A 22,155-nucleotide genomic window follows, 5' to 3' on the forward strand; every position below is an offset into this window, starting at 1 on the left:
AAACAATAAACTTTTAAACTCTTAAACACACACACACACACACACACACACACGCAGGGTGATGCCATGAGGAGGCTGCTGATTGAAAACAGAGTCTGTGGTGAGTCCAGGACACTAATTCAAAAAATAATACACAAAGGACGGAAAGTAGAATAAAAAAAGAGATTTCATCTTATTCTTCTGTGACTGTGGACTTAATATTAATTAATATAGCAAATTAACCGAACTAAGATTGAATACTTGAAAAATAATGGAAATAAAATCTCGCTAGTTACAAGGAGTTCTTTATAAGTATACTTTTATTTTTTTATTTATTTACTGTTTTTAGAATAAGAACGTGTGAAGCCAGGTTTTGAGAATGTGTTCGTGTGTACTGGTGTGTTCTCGCACTTCACATGATATTAAAAATAAAATAAAGTTTTCTAAACCTCATTTACATCAGAGGGTTTTTTCTTTTTCTGGTAAAACGGCAGCTTACATTTCAGCCGGGAGCTAAATTCATTTTCGCTTCATTCAAGTGGAATCTACAGCCGGGTGATTCAGATTTCACCAGCTGAGTCCCTGAGTGTGTGTGATCACCAGGCTGTGGATCAGGAGGTGGAGCGGGTTGTCCACTAACCAGAAGGTCGGTGGTTTGATCCCCAGCTCCTCCAGTCAGTATGTTGAAGTGTCCTCGGGCAAAACACTAAGCCCCAAACTGCATATGGATGATGTCTGGAGATATATAAACAGCACAAACTGTAAGTGATTTTTAACACGTAAAATAGGTCGTGAGGTCAAAACAATGAGTGGTGAAGGAGTGAGGACGGAGAGGAAGGGGAGGAAGGACAGGAAGGAGGGAGGAAGGAGACGAAGGGAGAAGGAGAGACAGTAGTGACTCTGTGCTGAAGGTGGAAACAGGGTTGTGTAGTTTTCCCACACTGGAGATAGAGCTATCTGTGTCGGTCCCAGTCATCCTGGCAGCGCCTCCCACCCCCGACCCCCGTCCTCTCCTCCACCTCCACCTCGGCCCTGCACAGCTTACAGGCTGTCCTCAGGAGGAGCCAGCCAATAAAGATAAGCTTGACGGAGGAGCCAGCCAATAAAAGATAAGACCCGGGGCACGTCTGTGACTTCCTCACTGATCTTCCTTCGGCAGATACAAGGCACCGCGCTGATACGCCTGGCGTCTCGCTGGCATCCACCGAGAAACCGAACGAGTCCATTAGGCCAAATACTGCCATGATCTCAAGTGCACGGCTTCATCATTTAAAGCATTTACTGTTCAGTAGCGGATTCATGGTTTTTTCACTTCCTGTTTCTGTCGACCCCGGTTGACAGTTGACCTGTATCATTCCAAGACGCACACATTCTTGCACTTCTATCTCAAGCTGCCTTCAGACGTGCACTGAACTCCTCAGTTGCTCTGTAGTTTCTCTGGAGAAGGTGCATGTGTGAACGCAAATATCAGAGTGAGACGCTCCATAGTTTCTACAGACTTTATCCAACCGGCCTTCGAGTATAAAGTCTGTAGAAATCCAGGAGAAGTTGATGGGTTGATGACGCTTCTAAAACGCGACGGACGTAAACATTTAAAAAACATAAAGAAAACAAATATCTCCAGACGAAAAGTGAGTCAAACACACGTAGAAGACACCGAGGACGATGTCAAGACAGTTTGTGGAGATAAGAGCGGGGGTGATGGAAACATGATCACGTGATCTCTGCAGAGGAGTTAATATGTCACTTCCTGTGATCCTGAGGATTTGATGCTGTTGTGAACACGTCTGTGCAGAAAAAAACCTCCTGAGTGTTCAATTCTCTGGATTTTACCCGTAGCTCATGTCTTCAAACGGCTTTAGTGAGGACACTCATTGGCGTAATGCATTTGCCAGCCCCCCACCCTAAACCTAACCTAATTCTAACCCTAACCTTAAAAGCAAGTCCAGAAATGTCCTCACTCCGTAGGGTCTATGCTCAAAATGGTCCTCACAAATATATACGTACACAAATACTCTCACACACACAAACTGATTCAGAAAACTGTAAATAAGAGTGAATCTGTCATTATAAGATGTCGGACTGCAGCAGAAGCTTTTACCGATCTCAGCGGCCCGTCTCTCCATCACTTTACCCTCTCAGCCAATCAGCATCCAGATCTCTGACATTTCCGCCCTTTACTTTCCTCAGAAAATCTCTGTGCGACCAGATCACCAGGACATTTGAGATCAATCCGACAAACAGCCGAGTCCTGCGTGTTATTAAAGACGATTTTAACCTTTTTATTTCGTCTCGCCGTGACTCGTGTGAGCTGGAGGCCTGGCAGAGGAATCCGCAGCGCATTTGATAATCTGACAAATGTTTAATAAAGGCATTTTTCAGTGGCCTAGGTTTTTTTTTCTAATGGCCACTAATGGGAGGTGTACATCGAACATTGGCACATGAAGACAGAGGAGACGTCTTTGAGCCAACAGAGATAAAGTGCAAGTCCTGCTCTGGCTACACACACACACACACACACACACACCACTCCACCCTAACAGCACCCTCAGCAAGCCGTCCCCCCACCCCTATTCTCTAGTCGCTAATGACGGACAGCTGAAGGCACACTCCTGGGGCGCCAATCAAATTTGCAGGCCTGTAATTGGATTACGGCGGGCAGGGGGGAGGGCTTTTATCTCTCCCGCTCTCTCTTGTTTGTGCTCTCGTCTGCGGGTGAATGATGGACAAAAGAGCGGCCTGTCAACGTCAACTCCAGCCTGACAGAGGATGTGTGTTTTCCTCCGTGTGTGTGTGTGTGTGATTGTTCGGAGGTTCGGAGGCAGCGTAGACGGCTGCCGAGTGTATTGACATTACTTCTTTGCCTTTTTCTTTGGTTTTTCGGCATGTGTGATACTTTAATCCTTGTGTGTGTCTTTGTGGTCGTGTGTGTGTGTGTGTGTGTGTGCGTGTGAGTGTGTGTGTGTGCTGGTTCGAGCCAGGCAAAGAGCTAAACATCACTTAGCTCATTGGCTGGTCTCTGTTGCCCTTTCACCAGAGCTCAACACCAGGACGACACAAAGGCCGCCGTCCTCCGGGCCAAGTTTTACTGATGCACAAGAGAAGATGACAAATCAGTCGCACAATAGAACAAACCAACCACAACTGAACGAAGACGCAGCAAATTCATTCACTTCTCCAACAGCGGAGAGCAAGAAACAGCACGAGAACGACGACTCAACAAAACTGCACATGATTCAGTCTTTGCTGTCTGGTTCATCACTGATTTGTGAAAGGCAGCAGCCTTTTATTCAAGAAAATTGGAAAATATTGAAATAAATCTTTTATATAAAAGTGAAAAACCTTTGTTGCAAATGTTCTTTAGCAGCTTATTCCTCAAATATCTGAATAAGATGTTTGTCAAAGTTTTTCTCCATTGCACTAAGAAAAGAAAAGAAAAACGTAATTTGTTTAGTTTAATACATTTCAAATTACTCTGAAGACAAAGATGAAGAAGTGCCTCAAAATGTAAAATAATATTCACAATAAAACAAGGATACATTTATTAGTATTTAAAAAATAATAAAGTTTTGGTAAAAACATGTGTATAATGCAGATGTTTGTGTAAACGTGACCTATAAAACATTATAATTAAATTATTTTAGACTGTCAATGTTGATAGATCAATGGAACTGGAATAATTAAAATGCCGTTCTGCAGATCTCACACAAAAACATTATAATTAGAATATAAAGCAAAGACTGAAAGATTGAAATTACTGAGAGATTAGTTTTAGGAATTTTTGTTTCATTTGATTTTTATATTTTCTGTATTATATATTTCCTGCAGAATATTCAGGAAAAACCTTAATGCCTCTGGGTTTTAGTTTTAGTATTTTTGTTTTTCAGAAAGAACGAAACAACATGTGAATTTACAAGAACAACAATTCAATTATTAGGGAGAATTTTTCTTTCAAAATTAAATTTTGACCTCAACGCATCATTGAACACCATGAAACACACACACACACACACAGCAGAGACAGCAGGTTCTAATCAGAGTAAAGACTCAATTAAGTCACCACCGCTGACACACACCCTGAGGCTCCTCACACACTCTCCTCTCAGCACTACGTGTGTGTCCTACTGTCAACATGACGGTAATCATGACGTCCGAACTACACACTCACACACACACAAACACACACAAACACAATCATACATGATGCAAATGCATTTACACAATCACACAGTCACCTGCTGCCTGGATTATGTCTCTGTCATTTGAACATCTGCTTTTCATGAGTGTGTGTGTGTGTGTGTGTGTGTGGTTTCCGTGCTGTATCTACTCAAATTAATTTATAACCCTCAGTTGCTTGAAATCTTGATGACAAATAAATATAAAGCAAAACTTTCAAATAGAAATAAACCAAATTATTTTATTTCTGAAATCAGGACATTGGTTCAAATACAAACTTAACGTGAGGCAGCTATTGATTCATTTCACAACTGAATAATGTTAGTTATATTATCGATTAATGAACAAATGATTTTGTAAAATTGCAACAAAAACAAAACATCGGCTTACGACAAAAGTCAAACAACTAAAAAGTTAAAGCTGCAAATCTTCATATGTAATAATTTTTTTTTTAGCCTTGTGTTATTTCATTGGAGGATTCAAACAGTTAATTTATCATAAGAAGTAGAAGAATTTTCTCTGCTCATTAAAGGTGAGTTAATCTTTTAAACTCACTGAATCACCGGGAACCAACATGTCATACATGATTCTTACTGTAACTTTAAATATGTATTGATTATTAAACCTGACGTGATTGATCGATTAGCTCACCGATCATTTCAGCGCCGCTCACGTCCTGCAGCTGCTGAGACCTGGATGACTGACAGCAGGCACGCTTGTCACCCGTCATGCTGTCAGAGTCTGTGGCTCTGGAGACGCTCCGTGTGGGAACATTCTGGAAAAGCCCGGCTGCTATCAGTGCTTTCACACCGGCTCCTGTCACCTTCCTCAGCTGACACCAGAGGAGCCGCCAGAGCCGAGAGCGTCACGGTGTGAAAATGAGCCGGTTGATTAAAGGAGGCCGAAACAATCAGGGAACCAAAGGAAAAAAAATCCATTGATTAATTAATAACCGTCAAGCTTTCATCAAGCAAACCGCTGAAAGGAAATAGATGTTTTTGACTGAGTGTTAGAGAAATGATCTGCTTATTATCACAATTCTCCAGGAAGGTTTGGTCGGGACATTTACCGGAGTTTGCCTTTCACATATGATTCAGTTTTTCTCCACATTAAAACACATTAAAACACTTTCCCACCCTTTCACACCTCCCTTGTTTGGACCGGACCAGAACCAGAATAACAGGTGTTAAAGTTTCCTCGAACCGAAAGTCGTAGGTGATGACGACAGGACGTCCGTATGTCAGACAAAATTCTTTAGCCCCTAAATTACAATGTGAAACCAAAACTAGCCAGATCAAATGAAACAATGGAACAAACACATGAAACTTGGTTGGAATTAGGTGTTAAACAAACACATTCACACCTTTACAATGCAGACAGACACACAGAGCTGCACTGGAGCAATGCCTTGCTCAAGGGCACCTGAACGGTGGTAATGAAAAAGGGACAAGTGCAGCTCACAGCGGGAACCTGCTGGTCCTGGATAACTCTCCGGTCGTCCTGTGGCGCGAACAAAATGGATGTGAGCCTAAAGTTGCCCCCTGGTAAAAGAGCAAATGTTGCCCAAATATCCCAAAACAAATGTGGACCACCTTTGGCACAATTGGTTGACGGTTTACTTGCGGCCCAGATCTGGAAAACAGGAGCGGCCCGCCCAAGTTCCATCATTTCACGGCGTATGTGGGCCGGATGAGTGTCGGCCTAATCTGGGCAAGAAGTAGTCTCAGCTGGAAAAAAATACTGTCAGTGCCCTTTTCTGTTTGAGCGCTGTGAATGCGTGCACGTCTTTATTTAGATGTTTTTTTTGTTTTCGTGGATGCCACTGGCTTGTTTTTGTGTGTGTATCAGTGTGTGTTGCTGCTGTGTGTGAACGGGAGACCGCAGACAGGGCGTCTGGACGCTGCTGAGATCTTCCAGAGCCCCGGAGCAGAGTGCCTGTCCCTCAACCACGTCGGCTCTGAAACACACTCAAGACAAGTTAATCCTCCAGAGCTCGGCTTTATCTGCACCCACCCACCGGCCCCCCGACTCCCTCACTCCCTCTCTCTCTGCGTCTCCGACTCTCGCTCAGACGTTCCCTCCGTCTTCGTCCCTCCCCTCGCGCCCCGTGATCGATCGTGTACTTTGCTAGCACTCGCTCAGCCCTCCATTTGTTCCCGCACACACTGTGAACGCCCTCATTTCTCAAGCTGTCCACATCCACTTGTTGCAGCAAACGTCTTTATGTGGTTAACAGAGTGTAATGTGTCCACTCAGCCATTGTTCAGCCGCACATGGATGAAGTTAACAACTGTACTTTCACATCTTGGAATAAAGATTGTACAAAACTGTTACTTACTCTTGTATAAACCAGGGAAAACATCTGTAAAACAACCCAGAATTGTGGCTGTAACAGAAAAGAGATTAAAATATGTTCAGGAGAGAAAGTGAGTCTGTGATAGACAAGATAAACTAATGTGGGTTTTAACTTATCACTGTACATCCTGTTTTCATGAGAGAAAAGTCTTAAAAAGTGAATATTATCTTCTCTTCGGATTGACGATATCTCAGTTTACTAACGTCAAATGTTTCTTGACATCTGAAAATGTTTTTCTCAAAAACACGTTGGACACGAGGCAGCTCGTCTCACAATCCAACCTGAACGGTGGTTTGAACTTGACCTTGTCCCGTGGCAGAGCTGTCACTTCAGCTCAGGACTCTGAACAAAGGGAACGTTTGGGGGCTTGTGACTATTTTATTACTTTGCTGAAATGTTTTTGGTATATTTGGATCATGGCAATTTAAATTTTCCATGACTTTTGAACACTTTTAATTTGTGTTCTTCCAGTTTCACTTACATTGCATGTTAGCAACGCCATCAATACGTCTGGCTGGATTAGCGGCGCGGCCCTCGTGTCTACTCGTCGTTCGCCCGAAGATGGGTCACATGACCCGGTGACCTATCCTTCTGCACAGAGCGCTGTCTGTCAGCGCAGGACCGGCTGGGATGCAGAGCTCAACCTCCGACTCTCTCGCACCAGAGCTGGATGCCTGAGGATTAAAGTGTGTGCTGAGAGGTAGATCTGTTTTGTTTCTCTAATGCGTTAAGTACTCGTGAGCATCGGAGGTGCTTTACCAGAGATAAAATGCGTGATTGCAAAGTGCAGTTTTCATGATATTCCTGCATGTGTGTGTGGGTGTATTTGTGTTTTTTTGGACGTTGGTTTGACTCTATAAGTTTCCTGGGAATTCTGTCAGTAATAAATACAGTGAGGCTTAAGTGTGTGTAAACACGTCTGCAGTACCAGACTCTGAAACGCTCTCCTGTGGATGGAGGGAGTTGGGAAAACTGAGCAGGTTTAGTGCCACATATATCTGTCTTTCGGAACTTTTAACGTATGAGAAAACGAATAATAAAACTACTGCTCAACTTCAGTTACCATGACGACATCCTGTTTGAGTCTCATAAATAAATATTGAGCAGGATGTTCTGATGCAGGAGGTGATGCTCCTCTTTGATCAGCTCAGCTGGGAATACATAGAAGTGTTGTTTCATTCCAACTCTCCTGACTGGTCTGGAAGTTTGAAGTTTGATTGCTGTCACGATGCTAACGAGGGACAAACTGGTTTTGTTGGACAAAACATCACAGACACTTCTCTCAGGTTTGGCGGTTGTGATCAAAGGAGTAAATTTCCATGTTCTCTGGTCATTTGATGTGTCGTGTCGCCAGGTCCTGGTGTCACTATCACTGTGTTTTGCCATTTTGCACAGGCAAGGTGTGACAAAATGGCGCTGACTATACTTCAACTGTGCAAGAATCTGAAGAAAGGTGACAGATCAGAAAAAAAAGCTTAATCTGGTTTAACTTCAGCTGCAATGCAACATGATGTCATCTGCCCAGACGCTGTGTTGGCTGGTCACACACATGCAAGTGTGCATTCCTCGTGGATTACTTTGTACGCTGAGCGCTGCATTTCTGCTGCTTACCTCCAGATTGTTATGGTGAAAGATAAACCTGTTGCCACCGTGATAACGTCCCAGAGTTGTAAAAATCCTGTCGGAAGGTATTACAAATCTCTGTGATGTGATCTGGCGTCCAAAACGCTTTTTTAAGTACATAAATTCCTTCGACTGCACTTCCCTGGTACGATCTCATTGTCTCACTAGTATATGAAGCAACACACCCCGACAAACGCGGCCTTCTACAAAGTTGTTCCCATGAAAACAAGTAAAAATCTTTCAGTAGGTAAAGTGTAATCATAAACACCAGACAGGATGAAACAAACAGGAATAACCTCCAGTATCACCTCTGTTCCTTCGCCTCGGGGCTGATACCAGAGGCCGTCAGCCCATTCAAGGCATTTACAGTGTCAAGGTGCAAAGTGGGCTCCTATTCTCACCCAAATCCTCCCAAATCTCCCCTCTCTTTCCCGGCTGGGCCCGTGGAGAGGCAGGCCAGTCTCCACAGGTGCAGCAGAGGGAAGATGACAGCCTCTCTTCAGCAGGGCTTAGCTCCTCTTGTGTGGCTTTGAGGCTCTCAGCCAGCGGATTCCCTGGGGCCGTGGTTGCAGCTACACCCTCAACAACACAGGTACTGTTGTGCTGTCGGTCGCGCCGTTTGGATTCCGCACAGATGAATACCAAAATGGGACAGACGGCAATTTGTGGCACAGATATAACAGACGTGTTTGTGCTCTTTGAAGCGAGGGATCATCCGATGCCAGCGGCCCTCTCCAGTCACTTTTTTTTCAAAACGAGCTCGTCTGTTAGCACCCCGTCGACGTGCGTTCGCTCACAGACGAGGTGCGAACACTGAGGTAAAACCTGGGAGATCAAAGGTGAAACGACTGTCAAGTGGTTTAAGTCGCGGCTTGTCGGTGACCTCAGTGAACAGACGCATTATTATACACTTAAACACGTCCTGTAACATTGACATACTTGAGGAAATCTTTTAGTGTTAATCAAGGAGCAATACACTTAAGTAATGCAATGCAAATCCCTTTTGCTTAACCATTTAATTAATGAGATGGAGTCTGCAAAAAGTGTTTCCTCAAAGAAGGAACTATGTCCCAATGTCTGTGATTAAGCCAAATGTTTCCTTCCTTTGTATTGTAGACAAGTTTGAAATAACTGTCGAAGATGTGTCACAATAATTGGGAACAAATGGCATCAATTAAGGCAACATCCAAACTAATACATTTTAGTTTTAAACAGGATCTCTGTCCGCACTAAAGTGCTTTAGCTCCGTATCTGAAATAATCTCCAGTAATTCCAACACACCTGAAAATGAATATACCATGATGCATCCACATACACATGAGGCAAACTGTCGGTCTGCGTTAGTTACTTTTTGAGATTAATAAATCCTTGGAAAGGCAAGTTATTGTTTTGTTTAATAATTTTTTATTTTTATTTTAGTACAGTAACACTTAAGGTATATCTAGCTTTGCTTTACAATTCTTTAATGCTTAATCTGTGTACACTGGGTTACATTTTTCACATTTCTGGTCAAACATCTAAAAGAAGGCAATGCAGTGTAAATTACGTATAGAAGCTTTCTTTTTTTCAGAGAGCAATAATCCAGGTGGTGAAGAATACTTTTACAGTTTACATTTGAGATGGATATATATAGGAGTCATAGAACAGGATTTTTTGCCATAAAATCGTAATTTGTACATTTTACAGAAAATGTAATTGCAGTATTTAGATGTTGTTTTTACTGTAAAGTCTTGTCATAAATACTGAAAAATACACTACATTATAAACAATTTTGGAGTAAAATTTGCAGAGAAATTCAGTTAAATGACAGCCTTATAATGAAGAATTTGCATGCATGTAAATCTTACGGAAGGAATTTGTTAAATAGCAGCGTAGTCATGCTAATTTAGCAGAAAAGGGCTGTAGGATTTACCTGTTTAAAATGTTTTTTTTTTTGTAAATTAGAACAGATTAAACTGTAAAAATTACAAGTTGTTCTTGTAAAGTTGTTTAAATTTTTACTGTAAATTTTACAGAATTATTCTGGCAACCCAGCTGCCAACTTTGTTCCGTAAAAACAACGGGATTTTTCTTACAGTGTAGTCATATATGAGAAAATGCTAAAAAGAAAGAAAGCTATCAGGCCATTTTTAAAAGGAACATTTTAGAGACAGGGTGGTCTCCGTCACGAGGAACAGGAAGTCAACGTCTCGTCTTTCACTCGTAAAAGCTGACACAAGCCAAACAACCGCTGGTAACGAACGGCATCCTACTTCCCATGGCATGAATGAGCGAAAGCGCGAGAGGGCGTAGCCGTCGCTGCTCGATGGCGTTTAACAGCGACCGGTTGTTGTGTTTTGACTCCTGGTGTTTTGTTTAGGAAGAGAAAGTTTCAGTCCAGTCAATACCGCGTTTCAAAATGATGGAAATCTCGAGGTGATGGAAGTCTAGAGCTTTTGTCCTGAACTCGGCAGCTTATCATTCATCTAGTCCTAAAAGTCGAGGCAGTTGTGAGGCCACAAAACTGCTTCACACAGGAAACACTGACGAACCGCATCCTGTTGGAATGAACCACAGATAGGAACCAGTCTGTAAACACCAGCAGGCAAAAGGGAAAGTTCATATTTTTTGTTTTTCCCTTGTTCTAAGTAAAATTACTTTTATGAAGCATATGAATGTAATTTCTAACTTGGCTCCAAGGATCACACTGAATTGATTACTGATATTTGACAAAGGCATTCACAATTTCCAGAAGATGAATCCCAATGACCTATGTGACGCTCAGAATTTTCTGCTGGTGCCACAATTTAGTTTTTCAGTACAATGTCTGGTGGGCAACATTCGTGCATTGCCCACATCCGCATGTTATCAGGAAAGGAGATGGCCCCCGAATTGGACACAGCTACCGTTTCATTTTGGAACCTCAAATCTCCTACATACGATCAAAGTAAATCACATTCCTAGGTTCTTTCTGTCCATGCATCACACATGTGTCACAGGTTTAGCTCGGAGCTGCTGAACAACTGGATGGAAAAACGTGTTGATAAAAACAATAGCAAAAAGAAACGTTTGAAACATCAAAACTCATTTGAGACTATTTTGTATTTATGTTTCCACCATGATGCAGACTGCTCCGTTTCATGTGTTATTGTGTGCGTTATCTGTGTTTAACATTACTCTCTGCTATTTTCTGTGCATATTTGTGATACGGCTGCACGTCTATGAGCTGTGCACCGTATCACCCCTGCTGAATTACTGTTCTTTATTAGATCACCAATGAGCTCTCGACATGTTCCGGCCACTCAAACAGTGGCAAAGTAACTTAAAACACACAACACTGTTCATTTATAATTCATGTTGGGAAAACAAAAACACAGACAGTGTATTTGTGACTTTCCTGAGACATCAGAGGAATGTCTCTGTGTGTGGTAGGGGGGGGTATCGAGCAGCGTGAGGAATGCTAACAGACTGCTGCTCTTTATTTGGTCTGGCTCTGGCTCTTATCTGTTCCTGATTCTCGCAACCTAACTTTGTTCTCTGTGTTCGACCAATCACAGCCTGGCGCAACCTCTCCAGATGCGGAGTGAGCCAATCGCGACGGATTGGGAGGAATCCTCTTGTTTTCTTGTGTGAACGTGAAATCAAGTGTAGACAATAATATGTTCAGAAGAATGTAGCTTGTGATAAGATGAGAACACTGAGGATACAAACACACTGTCGCTTCGAGTCCATCGGCATCTTGAAATATCACAGGGCACACGAGTGAACAGACGTTAGACGCAGCCTCCTCATGTGTTCGGTGTTAAACTGCATCTGTAGTCTACCGGGAGAAATGTTAAAAAATTCAAAATCACAAAAACGACTGAACCGATTTCCACCTAACATTGTGGAGGGATGGGGCGTAGTAAGAACCTGTTAAATATTTGTGCAGATTAAAGCTAATATATTCAATATGAATACAAATTGAATTAGGTGACAGGTGCTCTGTGGTAGTCGGTGGGGGCGGGGCAGCTTGCTAACAGTCTGTGCACTGAGTTGTTTTCTTCTACGTTATTTGGTCAACTATAGCAGCGGTTGACAGCTGGCAGATCATTTTGTTGATTTGATCGTTGTTAATCGTTGTTGCCGTTGGGCTAGTTTTGATTGGTCATTGTGCTGGTTTTGTCACGCAGACCTGGCAACCCTGACAGCCACAAACAGAGCACAGTGAGTTCTGGTTTTTAGATAATTGTACATGAAATATTTGTCCTGAGCTGAGTTTTCAGTTCTGTCTCTGCATCCAACTCAGAGTTGTGCAATGAAGGAGTGCAGGGCTTGATTTTTCCCTCCATTACCAGAAACAGCATTTGATGACATCATTAGAAAGGGCCCGAGCCAATCAGGGTTTGTTGTCGGCGAGCAGCGGCGGCGGCAGCACGGTGTGAAGCGTTGCATCAGACTTGGAGCTACAGAGCTGCTCAGGCTCTGCGAGGCCACAGCAGTGTTTATGGAGCCGGGCTGGAGATTAGGATGACTGCATACACTTCTCTCTCTCCTCTCAGACTGCTCACCATGAACGCTCACTGCTCCCCTCCTCTTTTTAAGGGGGTCCCCTTATCGAAAGCCTGGAGACTGGAGCAGCGACACTATCTACAGATGTGGGGAGGATGTGTGTGTGTGTGTGTGTGAGCAACAGAAAGAGAGATTGAAGTGCTGGCGGCTGCCTTGAAAAGGGTCAGAGCGTCAGATATGGCTGTCGCCAGCGCCGTCATGGCTTGGAAACTCCAACACAACCCAACAAGGCACCATTGGGAGTCTTATCACACAGCACCAATATTCACTAAAGCTGCTGAAACGTGTTCCGCGGGTGATGACCTCACTGTGGCCGAATGCTTCAGATTCACAGGAACAAAGAGAAATGATGTGGGTTTGAATTTTATCTCATTCTTCGCGTCAAAATCTCGCAATTTTCAGCTGTGAATGTTTCGCGTGACAGATCCCACTAGACAGGTCATACATGTTTAGAGTATCACACGAGGTTATGTACATATACAGTACACGACCATCTGTGTGCGTGTGTGTGTCTGTGTGAGTGATAAGGAGAAGGGTGATGGCGCCATGTTCATCCTCCTCTCTGCAGCACTGCAGTATTTCCCATGCTGTCCACATCTTTAATGAGAGTGTTTTTGGTGTTTGTGCATGTGTGTGTGTGTGTGTGAAAGAGATTTTAAGCTAAGTGGCTAAGTCTCTGTTGACGCCTTCACAAAGCAGCAGAAAGCTAATTTAATCAAACCGGCCTTTGTTTAATCTTCTGTGTAGTTTTCCAAATGTGTGTTTTATTATCCGGTGGATTTATTATTTAAATTTAATTCTACTTTTGTGGAGCACTTTGTGACTTCGCTCTGTGGAAGGTGTTTTACGATAAAAACTTTGCCTCTGTGGGAAAATGTCTGCACGATTGTACGGGATGAACTTACTTCTTGTTTACCTCTCAGCCCGGCCAGTGTGTTTCTGTAAGTTATGTGTATGTGAGTGTGTTTGAATCTATTAAAATTATGCCAAGCCTATCTGTGTGTGTGTCTCCAGAGAGGAGCATTCTGATACTATTGTTAGTGAAATCTAATCTCTATGTGTTGTATTGGGGGTGTGTGTGTGTGTTTGTGTGTCTGTCTGTGTGTGTGTGTGTGTGTGGGCAGACATTGTGCTGAGCTTGGGTCTTCAGCAGCCTCTTTCTCCATTAATGCTCCATTAGCCAAATTAGAGGCCTAATTGGGGAGGCGAGGAGAGCTCAGCGCTGTTCGAGGCGTCGTGAGTGTGTGTGTGTTTATACACAGCCTACGGTCATTTACTGTAAAGCCAGACATTCAAGGGGGCGTTTCATTTCGGACAGGAGGGCCGTTATCAGGGGAGGCCTTGAATGGATGAAGGTGAAATGTTGGATGAGAAATGTCGAGCTCTTTGGTTGAATATCGGACGGATCAGAGCTCTGATGACAGTCGCCAGAGGTAATGGACCGTCTCCGAACCTTTAAAGGGCCGGTGGCTGCCAATTTGATTAGCAGGTTATTAGCTAATTAGCTAGCTACTTACCCAGCTTGTTGCCCTCACGGCCTTGTGGTGGGGAGGTAAAGTGGAGGAGGCATAAGGTGTGTGTGTAGTTAACTGAGTGAGTGTGTGTGTGGGATGATGTGTGTGTTTGGGGGTTAGTGTGAGTAAGCTAAAGTGAGACGAGGCCTCTGTCACATGTACCAAGTTCATAATCAGTCAGCACAACCTCCAGAAAGTTTGGTCTTTGAGTGATTGCTGAGATATCATGATTTATCTGGAGTGGAATCACACCTATGACGCCGGGGGCCACAATAGCACTAACATAATAAGAAGTCTTTCAGGAATCAAACATTGCACATTCATAATTTTATTGCAAAAATTGGTGGAATGGGGAAAACCGGAGCCCCCGGCGAAAACTGCCTCTCCTTCACGTGTCGCTGCTAATTTATCCTCCGTCACGAACTTCTCGTACTCCGGTCGTTGCGCTCCTGTCCTTAATGCGCGTTCCCGCTACAGGTGTGCACCCCCTCACGATGGGCAGCTGATAAGACAGCCTTTGGACATGTGCTGTCATGACTCATGATATGGAATCCGCAAAATGCATACCGCATCATGCATACTTTGATACTGTCGGCACTTTGAACACACTAGCGGTTTTTTATGTGTAGGGCATATTGGCGTGTGTTTTGCGACGTGTATGGTACGTTGGTAGTTTCAGAAAGCCTCCCATCAGTCTCTCTTTGTAGGTGTTTCTGTCTGCTCAGTTGGGGACGTTCCAGAAAGCCCTTTCCATGTAACTCTTTTTTCCCGTCTTCTCTTCTTTTCGCTTTTCTTTGGTTTGTCGAGATGATGCCGTTTCCTGTCTCTCTTGGATCTTTGAAATGAGCATTCTGGCCATCTGCACACAACAAATATCGTTTTAGTGTCTTGAATACTATAAGTATCATCAAATCAAGACATTGATATTAAAGAATACCTACGTGTCAACAGTCCATGAACCCTGGGGATAGTTGGGGAGAGTCTCTGTTTCTGTCTCCTCAACTATTCTCCTTGGCTTCTTCCTCATTTTCTTCTTCAACTGCTTCCTCCTCTTGTTTTGTGTATTTCTTTCCATAGGTTTGTGGTAGCTGCATGAAGCGACAGCTGGAACATTTTGGAGTAAATCTAAAAATAAACAGATTCACATAATATGACTGTGACCTTTTACATTGAAGACTGAAATCTAATCACTTGATCTTTGAGTCCGAGTGACAACTGATCAAAAGTTTATCAAACTGATCAAGAATTGGACGGACGGACCGGCAAAAAAACTGAGATGCACTGACGTACTCACCGGTTTGAGTGTCCACCTCAGGCTCGTAGATCCTCCTCCTCTTCGCATCTGGTAAACAAATGTCTTCAGTCCTGGTCTTTCTCTTCCTAGGATTATGGTCAAAGCTTGAAGTATCCTCAGCTGGAGCATTTGGGGGCAACACTAAAAAGACAAAGTAAAATTGTGATGTTCCTACTCAGCAAATAAATATTAATGAAACATTTCCTTCTACGGGGTGAATTCCTTCCTACTTTGTCACTGTTATAATGGGAAGTTATCGCACAGACAAAGAGTAACAGTAGTAAAACATTATCTCCTGATTTCTCATTAGATGTAAAGATTTCATCCACTGAACTGATTTAACATAAACTAACTATAGAAGGTTTCCAGAGATGTTTGTGGATGTTTTTACAATTCATGGCTATATTCTAATCTCATACAGGTACCATAATCATAGCAATAAATATACAAGAAGTGTTTAAAAGTTATGTTAGCTAATTGACAGCATCTTATATATAACTGAAGTTCAATTCTTCACAACCTTGAACTGAGAGGTACTCACCAGTTTGAGTGTCCACCTCAGGCTCGTAGATCCTCCTCCTCTTCGCATCTGGTAAACAAATGTCTTGTGTCCTGGTCTTTCTCTTCCTAGGATTATAATCACTTCTGGATGTAGCCTCAGCTGGAGTGTCTGGAAGCAACACTATGAAGAAAAAGGACCATTTTATTGTTTTTATTCACCAAATAATTAACACACTGAAAAAGCTTAACACTGGTGTTCAAAAGTTATGTTAGCTAGTTGACAGCATCTCACAACCTTGAACTGAGAGGAACTGATGTACTCACCAGTTTGTGTGTCCACCTCAGGCTCGTAGATCCTCCCTGTCTTCTCTTCTGGTAAACCAATGTCTTCACTGCTGGTCGTTCTCTTCCTAGGATTATGGTCAAGGTTCGAAGTATCCCCAGCTGGAGTGTCTGGAAGCAACACTATAAAGACAAAGGACAATTTTATTGTTTTGATTCACCAAATAAATATTAATGAACTATGGGAAATTATTACACTGAAAGAGCTTAACACTGATGAGACTTAAAGATATCATCCCCCAGACTGATTTAAAATAAACTGTTTGAACATAGAGGGAGAGTATTTACTAATTAGTTACAACAGAAACCAGTTCTAGAAGTTTTCTTGAGACTTTGGTGGATATCATGAATATCAAATATGTTTCAGATTCGCCACGTTTGACCAAACTACCCATAAATCAGTGGTTTGTACAGGACGTGGCTGAACTGAGATACATTGAATAAAAGTCAATACTTACATATTTGTGTGTTCTCCTCAATGCAGTCCAGCTTCATCCTCTTCAAAGCTGGTAAATCAGTGTCTGGACTTCTGTCCTTTCTCTTCCTTGGATGAGCACTCTGTGAGCCCGATTGCTGACATCGTGGCATGTGGTCATCCAACAAAAGGGAATTTGAAAAATCAAATGCCAACTGCTGTACAAAAGGATGCTCTCGGTGGAAGTGCCAAGCAGGAATGACCGAGTTGGAGGTGTTGCACTCGCCCAGGCTGGTAGATGCTTGTAGGTTCGACCATGGTGGCTGCACTGGCTGAACTGGCTTCGTCCGACAGACTTCCATCAGCTCAAAGCTCAATTTCACACTGAAAGAAAAATAGTTGACTTGAGAACCTACGCCGATCTCCATTATTTGAGAGATTTATGTCTTTTTAAGACACAGGATCTTAATTTTGACTTACTAGAAGCTGTCGGGGTATTTCTCTTCAATGTAGTTCATTGTCATGAAGGGATCTTGAAATATCTGGCTGGGTGTTATGCGGTTGCCATAGTCCAGACGCAGCATCCTCTTTAGTAGATTTGCAAATAATTGTCTGTCTTCAAGTTCTGCCATGGTGTCCTCCTCCGATAAATGGCAGACTGGTCTGACCTGAGTCAGAGAAAAAGATCACAAAGTTCAATAAAATCTCACAGGCTCATGTCTTTGTCAAATGTTTTTCTAGAACTAAAAACCTCACACTGATGAGGCTGTCCAGGGATTGGAATTGGCTCTTGATCCTGGTTCTGACTCCCATTTCCTCCGGGCTCTAAAAAGAGATAACAATTTATTTACTTGATGTGTCCCAAATACAAGATGGGAAAAGTCATTAAACTCTTTTCAGACATGAAAGCCGAAAAAATGTCTTGAAATTGACATTTTCTGGAGCTTTTCACATATAAAGAACACAGCAGGTGATTGTCCGTATCAGACACTTTCAGAACCACCGGAAAACTTCTGAAACATTCAGGCGAGGGGTGTGTAGAGCTCGCATGAGGCAGGAGTCGATGTATGAATTACATTGTTTTACAGCATATCTAAGATAGTTGCAAAAGAAGCTACTAACCTTCAGGATCCATCGTTTTCTCGCTCCACCTTCCTTCCTTTTACTGAAAAACCATCTGGTGTCCTGTGCAACTTTGAGCAGTCGCTCCGGTATCTGACACTGAGTCTGGGTGATAAGTTGTAACTGTAGGAACAACACACAACACGAGTAAGATCATTGAGTTGCTTACTAAAACCCCGAAAATTCGGAGCTCCGTGGTTCAATGGAACGCTGCATCAGTGAGTCAGTGTGTGTGTGCATACACGAGCATGCAACCTTAAAAGCACTGTTATCTTCCTCCAGTTCTGGGACTGTCATACATTTATAGTAATCGGTTGCTTATTATGATCAGTTTGGCCTCTGAATTCACTGTCAGTTTCCACTGTATTCAAAACAATGACTTAATATGTATTGATTGTAATACTGACCATGTCATATTCACAGTTTCCAGGGTAAAGTTGCGACCCCAGGAACAGCTCTGCAGCAATGCAGCCCAGAGACCAGATGTCAGTGGCTGGTGTTAATGGAAGTCCCAGCATGCTCTCTGGAGCCCTAAAAAGAGGATGAGTTATTACATTATCGCAGCACCTATTTCGTTTGCTATGGTTGTACAAGTTGCCAAATACTTGCCTGTAGGCAAGTGGCTGGATGTACGGCGTGTTCGATTCTATATCTGCAACACAACAGGCCAAGCCGAAGTCAATCAATTTGACCCTGAATGGCTCGTTGATGTGGTCCACCATCATGATGTTGTCTGACTTCAGATCTGTGTGGACAATGTCTATCCTGCACAGTAACTCCAAAGCTGTGGCCATCTGTCAGGGTAAATTACAACATAAAGTCAGCAGCTGTACAAATTATCAGAGGATGTTTCTGAATATCTTCTTCCTCTTTTGTCAGATTTTGAAGACATCAGTTGCATTAAACAGTCCAATACAAGGATTTATCTCAACCCACTGCACAGAAGAACAACAAGCTTACAGTAAAATACACTGAAAGAACAATAATGCCCTCAAATCAACAACAACTGACTGATCACTGGTCCCTCCACCACTCCACTCTTTAACAAGTGTATGGAGCAGTTCAAACTCTAACTTGTTATTTGATATTGTTATATTTGCAGACTGATCAATGCTAAATGTCGCTGCTCTTAGTAAAGTAAAACACATATGCAGCCTCAAACTTAGTTTTTAGTTTGGAAAGTCTAAATATCAGCGAAAGGAGGTATTTTCAATCAGTGCTTGGAGCTTGATGAACGAGATACGCATGATCAGATCACCTTCCAGAAATTAACACTTCTATTGGAAATCAAAGGTAAACTGTTGTTTCGAACATTACTCAGGATTTTGAGTGGTAAATATTCCATGTGACAGTAACAGGACTTGGTGAACAGCCAGTTGTATTGTATTCTATAGGAGTTCCTGTGTTTATGTTTACCTCTTATATGTAAGCACAACTCTAGTATAGAAATTACCTGATGCAAGATTGGGCGAATCTCCTTCACAGACAAACAGTGGGTGGGTCTCTTCATCACAAAATCGAACAGACTCTGGTCCAGCAATTCGTACTCGACACAAACATACTCGTGGTCGACAAAAACACTGTTGAACTTCACAAAGTTGAACTTGTCTGGATCATAGTTCTTCAGGATTAACATCGTGGACACCTCCTTCTCTGTCAGAAGTGTGAACTCTCTTTTCTTCATTATCTTGACAGCCACCATTTCACCAGTGGCTGTCTTCACACACTTGACTACTTTTCCATAGGTGCCTTCTCCCATAATAGACAGCACCAGGTAGTCAGAGAAGGGTGAGGAGAGGTAACCGATGTAGTCCTGGGACTGACCACATGGTTGAAGGGGCAATGAAGATGTGTTCAGGAAGCTGTACCTCATCTTCCCCCCTATAATGTAATAGCTACCAGAAAAAAAGAAAAAGGAAAGAACAAGGTATTCAATTTTGTCTTATAAATCGTAAGAGTTTACACATCCATTTACATTCTGGGATATGATTTGTCGAGCTCTTGTGAGGAGGAAAGTAGATTTACTCAAGTACTGCACTGAACTCACTCAACTTCCAATGCTAATTTATACTTTTATTCCACCAAGTATTTTTTTATCGACTATATCTATTTGATGCATTTGGTTACTTAGCAGATTAATCAATCAATGAATGAAATTAATGAAAATGTCCAAAAATGTTCTATTTCGCCAAGTGAAATCTGCACTTGATCTTGATCTTGTTCTTCCCAAACCCATATAGCATACTACTAAGTTTCATGGTAACAAACAACAAACCAACAAAAAAATTATAATAGTAATAAACTTACCATGTTCTTCCATCAGTGGTTGGATGTGTTCCACATGTGACATGTGACAAGTGAAGACTTGTCACATTCACTTCGTCTATCGACCAAAACAGATCAAAGATGTATTGCATCCTATTTATAAGGATTCCTTTTTATCAAATGCTTTCTTTGAGATTTGATAGTTAGGTTGCCAAACGTCTTTGATCTACTCTGGTTGCCCCCTGCCAATAAACCGAACAGAGAAGAAGAAAGCACTCCATGTCACAGGACACACAGTCCTTCTTCTTTGTTCCAAAAAGAAGAACAGGGTGCAACCCTGCCATCTTGAATTTGTGAACCTGAAAACAAATCGGGAACATGGATTAACTATTAAAAACAAAAAGCATTATATTGTCAGTAGCTCCATATCCTTATTGTGCCAATTGACCATGGCCCTGATCTGGTCAAACAGTATGGCCTATAACCTGTCCACCTTATAGTATTAAAAAGATGCCAAACAAAGTTCATTGAGAGTCAAGTTTGCTTAGAAGGAGTAGGAAAAACAAGTTTTGGAGGTATCCAAATTTTGTCAGATTAGCAAAGCAAAATGATTTTAAACTTTACAGACATCCTTGCTATTATAGTACAAAGTTTAGTTTGATGGAAATCAGAGAGAGACATAAAAAATGTATTACTCCCTGTTTACTATTTTTCCAAAATTCTGGTCTAGTGGTCATACAGTGTGGCCTTTGAACTATCAAAGTGAGATATTTGAAGTTTTTGTGCCAATTTTCTGGGCAGTAAATTTAGTAAGAAATGGGGCTATGACCCTGGGAGGGTAGAAAAAACAATGACTAACAATTTTATATGTTGTATTGTACGATTTGAGCATGAATGTTTGACATATATGTCACCTGAATTTCTTACTTCTTTGTATTTACAGTGTTTCCGTACAAGAAATATTGCACTTCACCAAGACATCTAAAGTTAATCTATACCTTTTTTATTTTGCTTTTAATCTGTGATTTATTTATGTAATAAGTGTCTTTTAACTGCTATAATGTTACCTTGTTGTTATTGTTTTTACTGTCAGTGTTTTTACCATGCAAAGTGCCTTTGAGTACCTTTTAAAAGTGCTATACAAATAAAATGTACTATTATACATTCATTCAACCGGGATATGTAGCTAGTGTGAAGAGTCAGCAGGCTACAGGTAGTGAAGAACTTACCAGAATCCGGGCAGCATCGATTAACTTGGAGGTATTACCTCCCTTTTTTAACTTTTCCCCCCGAGCCTCTTTTCCCTGCATCGCCGAGGGAAGAAGCCTGGCTTCTCCAGCTCACATCTTCTCTTTCCATCCAACTCTTCGAGAGGAGCACAAAGGTGCAGCTTCCAGCTCATCTCACCAAGGACACCTCCTCCTCGTAACCCAAGCTCTACCAATGTCCTAGCAGCCATTTGAAAGCCTGTCAATCACTCATTTTCATGCCCGTTGCTAGCCAATGGTCTTGAGGCTGAACAGACCAACACGCCCATGCTAGCGGTTAGCTGTAATGCTAAGGAGAAGTTTTTCAAAGAGCTCCAGGACGCTCACTCATTCCATCACAAAGTACCCGTCAACGGCATGCGCATCGATAACACAATGGTCCCGGTTTGGGAGTTTTAAACTGCGGTTGCCTTATATGTGAGTGGCGGCCTATGGTGGCAGCGAGGGAAGCGTCCATAGCAACAACCATAACAACAAAATAAATCCGATAAAAGAAAACTAACAACAAAATATCATACAAACCATCTGAAAGAAGATTATGAAAATAAATATAAAATTCTTCAAAGTTGATCAAAAACACATTTAAACTATGAAAATATTTAATTTCCCATAAAGAATAAAATGAATGTCCACCATGTTTTTTGTTTTCACGAAGAGAGCGAAGCGCATAGGTCACGTGTCCCCAGCCTCCTGACTCACGATTACGTGGAATTCATACGAATTCTAGTGCATTACTTTTCGTAGCATTTCCTACGAAATTTTGATGAGAA

At 42.1% G+C, this 22,155-nt stretch overlaps 1 protein-coding gene across 1 annotated transcript; it reads right to left on the reverse strand.

The window, feature by feature from the left end:
• Positions 1-14,564: 14,564 nt before the first annotated feature.
• On the reverse strand, positions 14,565-21,748 carry LOC118114020. The gene is made up of 13 exons (XM_047340863.1): positions 20,160-21,748; positions 19,306-19,747; positions 18,462-18,646; positions 18,260-18,383; positions 17,853-17,975; positions 17,487-17,555; positions 17,211-17,398; positions 16,774-17,114; positions 16,298-16,438; positions 16,014-16,154; positions 15,473-15,613; positions 15,120-15,303; positions 14,565-15,037 (listed from the first exon to the last, which is right to left on the reverse strand). The coding sequence occupies exons 1-13, from the start codon at positions 20,267-20,269 to the stop codon at positions 14,869-14,871; spliced, it is 2,358 nt and encodes a 785-aa protein (XP_047196819.1). The 5' UTR covers positions 20,270-21,748; the 3' UTR covers positions 14,565-14,868.
• Between the last annotated feature and the right edge of the window lie 407 nt (positions 21,749-22,155).

The sequence above is a fragment of the Hippoglossus stenolepis genome, chromosome 8 (assembly GCF_022539355.2).
Source record: "Hippoglossus stenolepis isolate QCI-W04-F060 chromosome 8, HSTE1.2, whole genome shotgun sequence".
NCBI lineage: Eukaryota > Metazoa > Chordata > Actinopteri > Pleuronectiformes > Pleuronectidae > Hippoglossus > Hippoglossus stenolepis.

Excerpts from the sequence above, each read along its gene's own strand:
- LOC118114020 (XM_047340863.1), bottom strand. The coding sequence starts at position 20,269 with ATGCAATACATCTTTGATCTGTTTTGGTCGATAGACGAAGTGAATGTG. Across the intron at positions 17,976-18,259 it reads GAAACTGTGAATATGACATG|TTACAACTTATCACCCAGAC; the intron begins GTCAGTATTACA and ends TTGTTCCTACAG. Across the intron at positions 16,155-16,297 it reads TGAGGTGGACACACAAACTG|TGTTGCTTCCAGACACTCCA; the intron begins GTGAGTACATCA and ends TTTTCTTCATAG.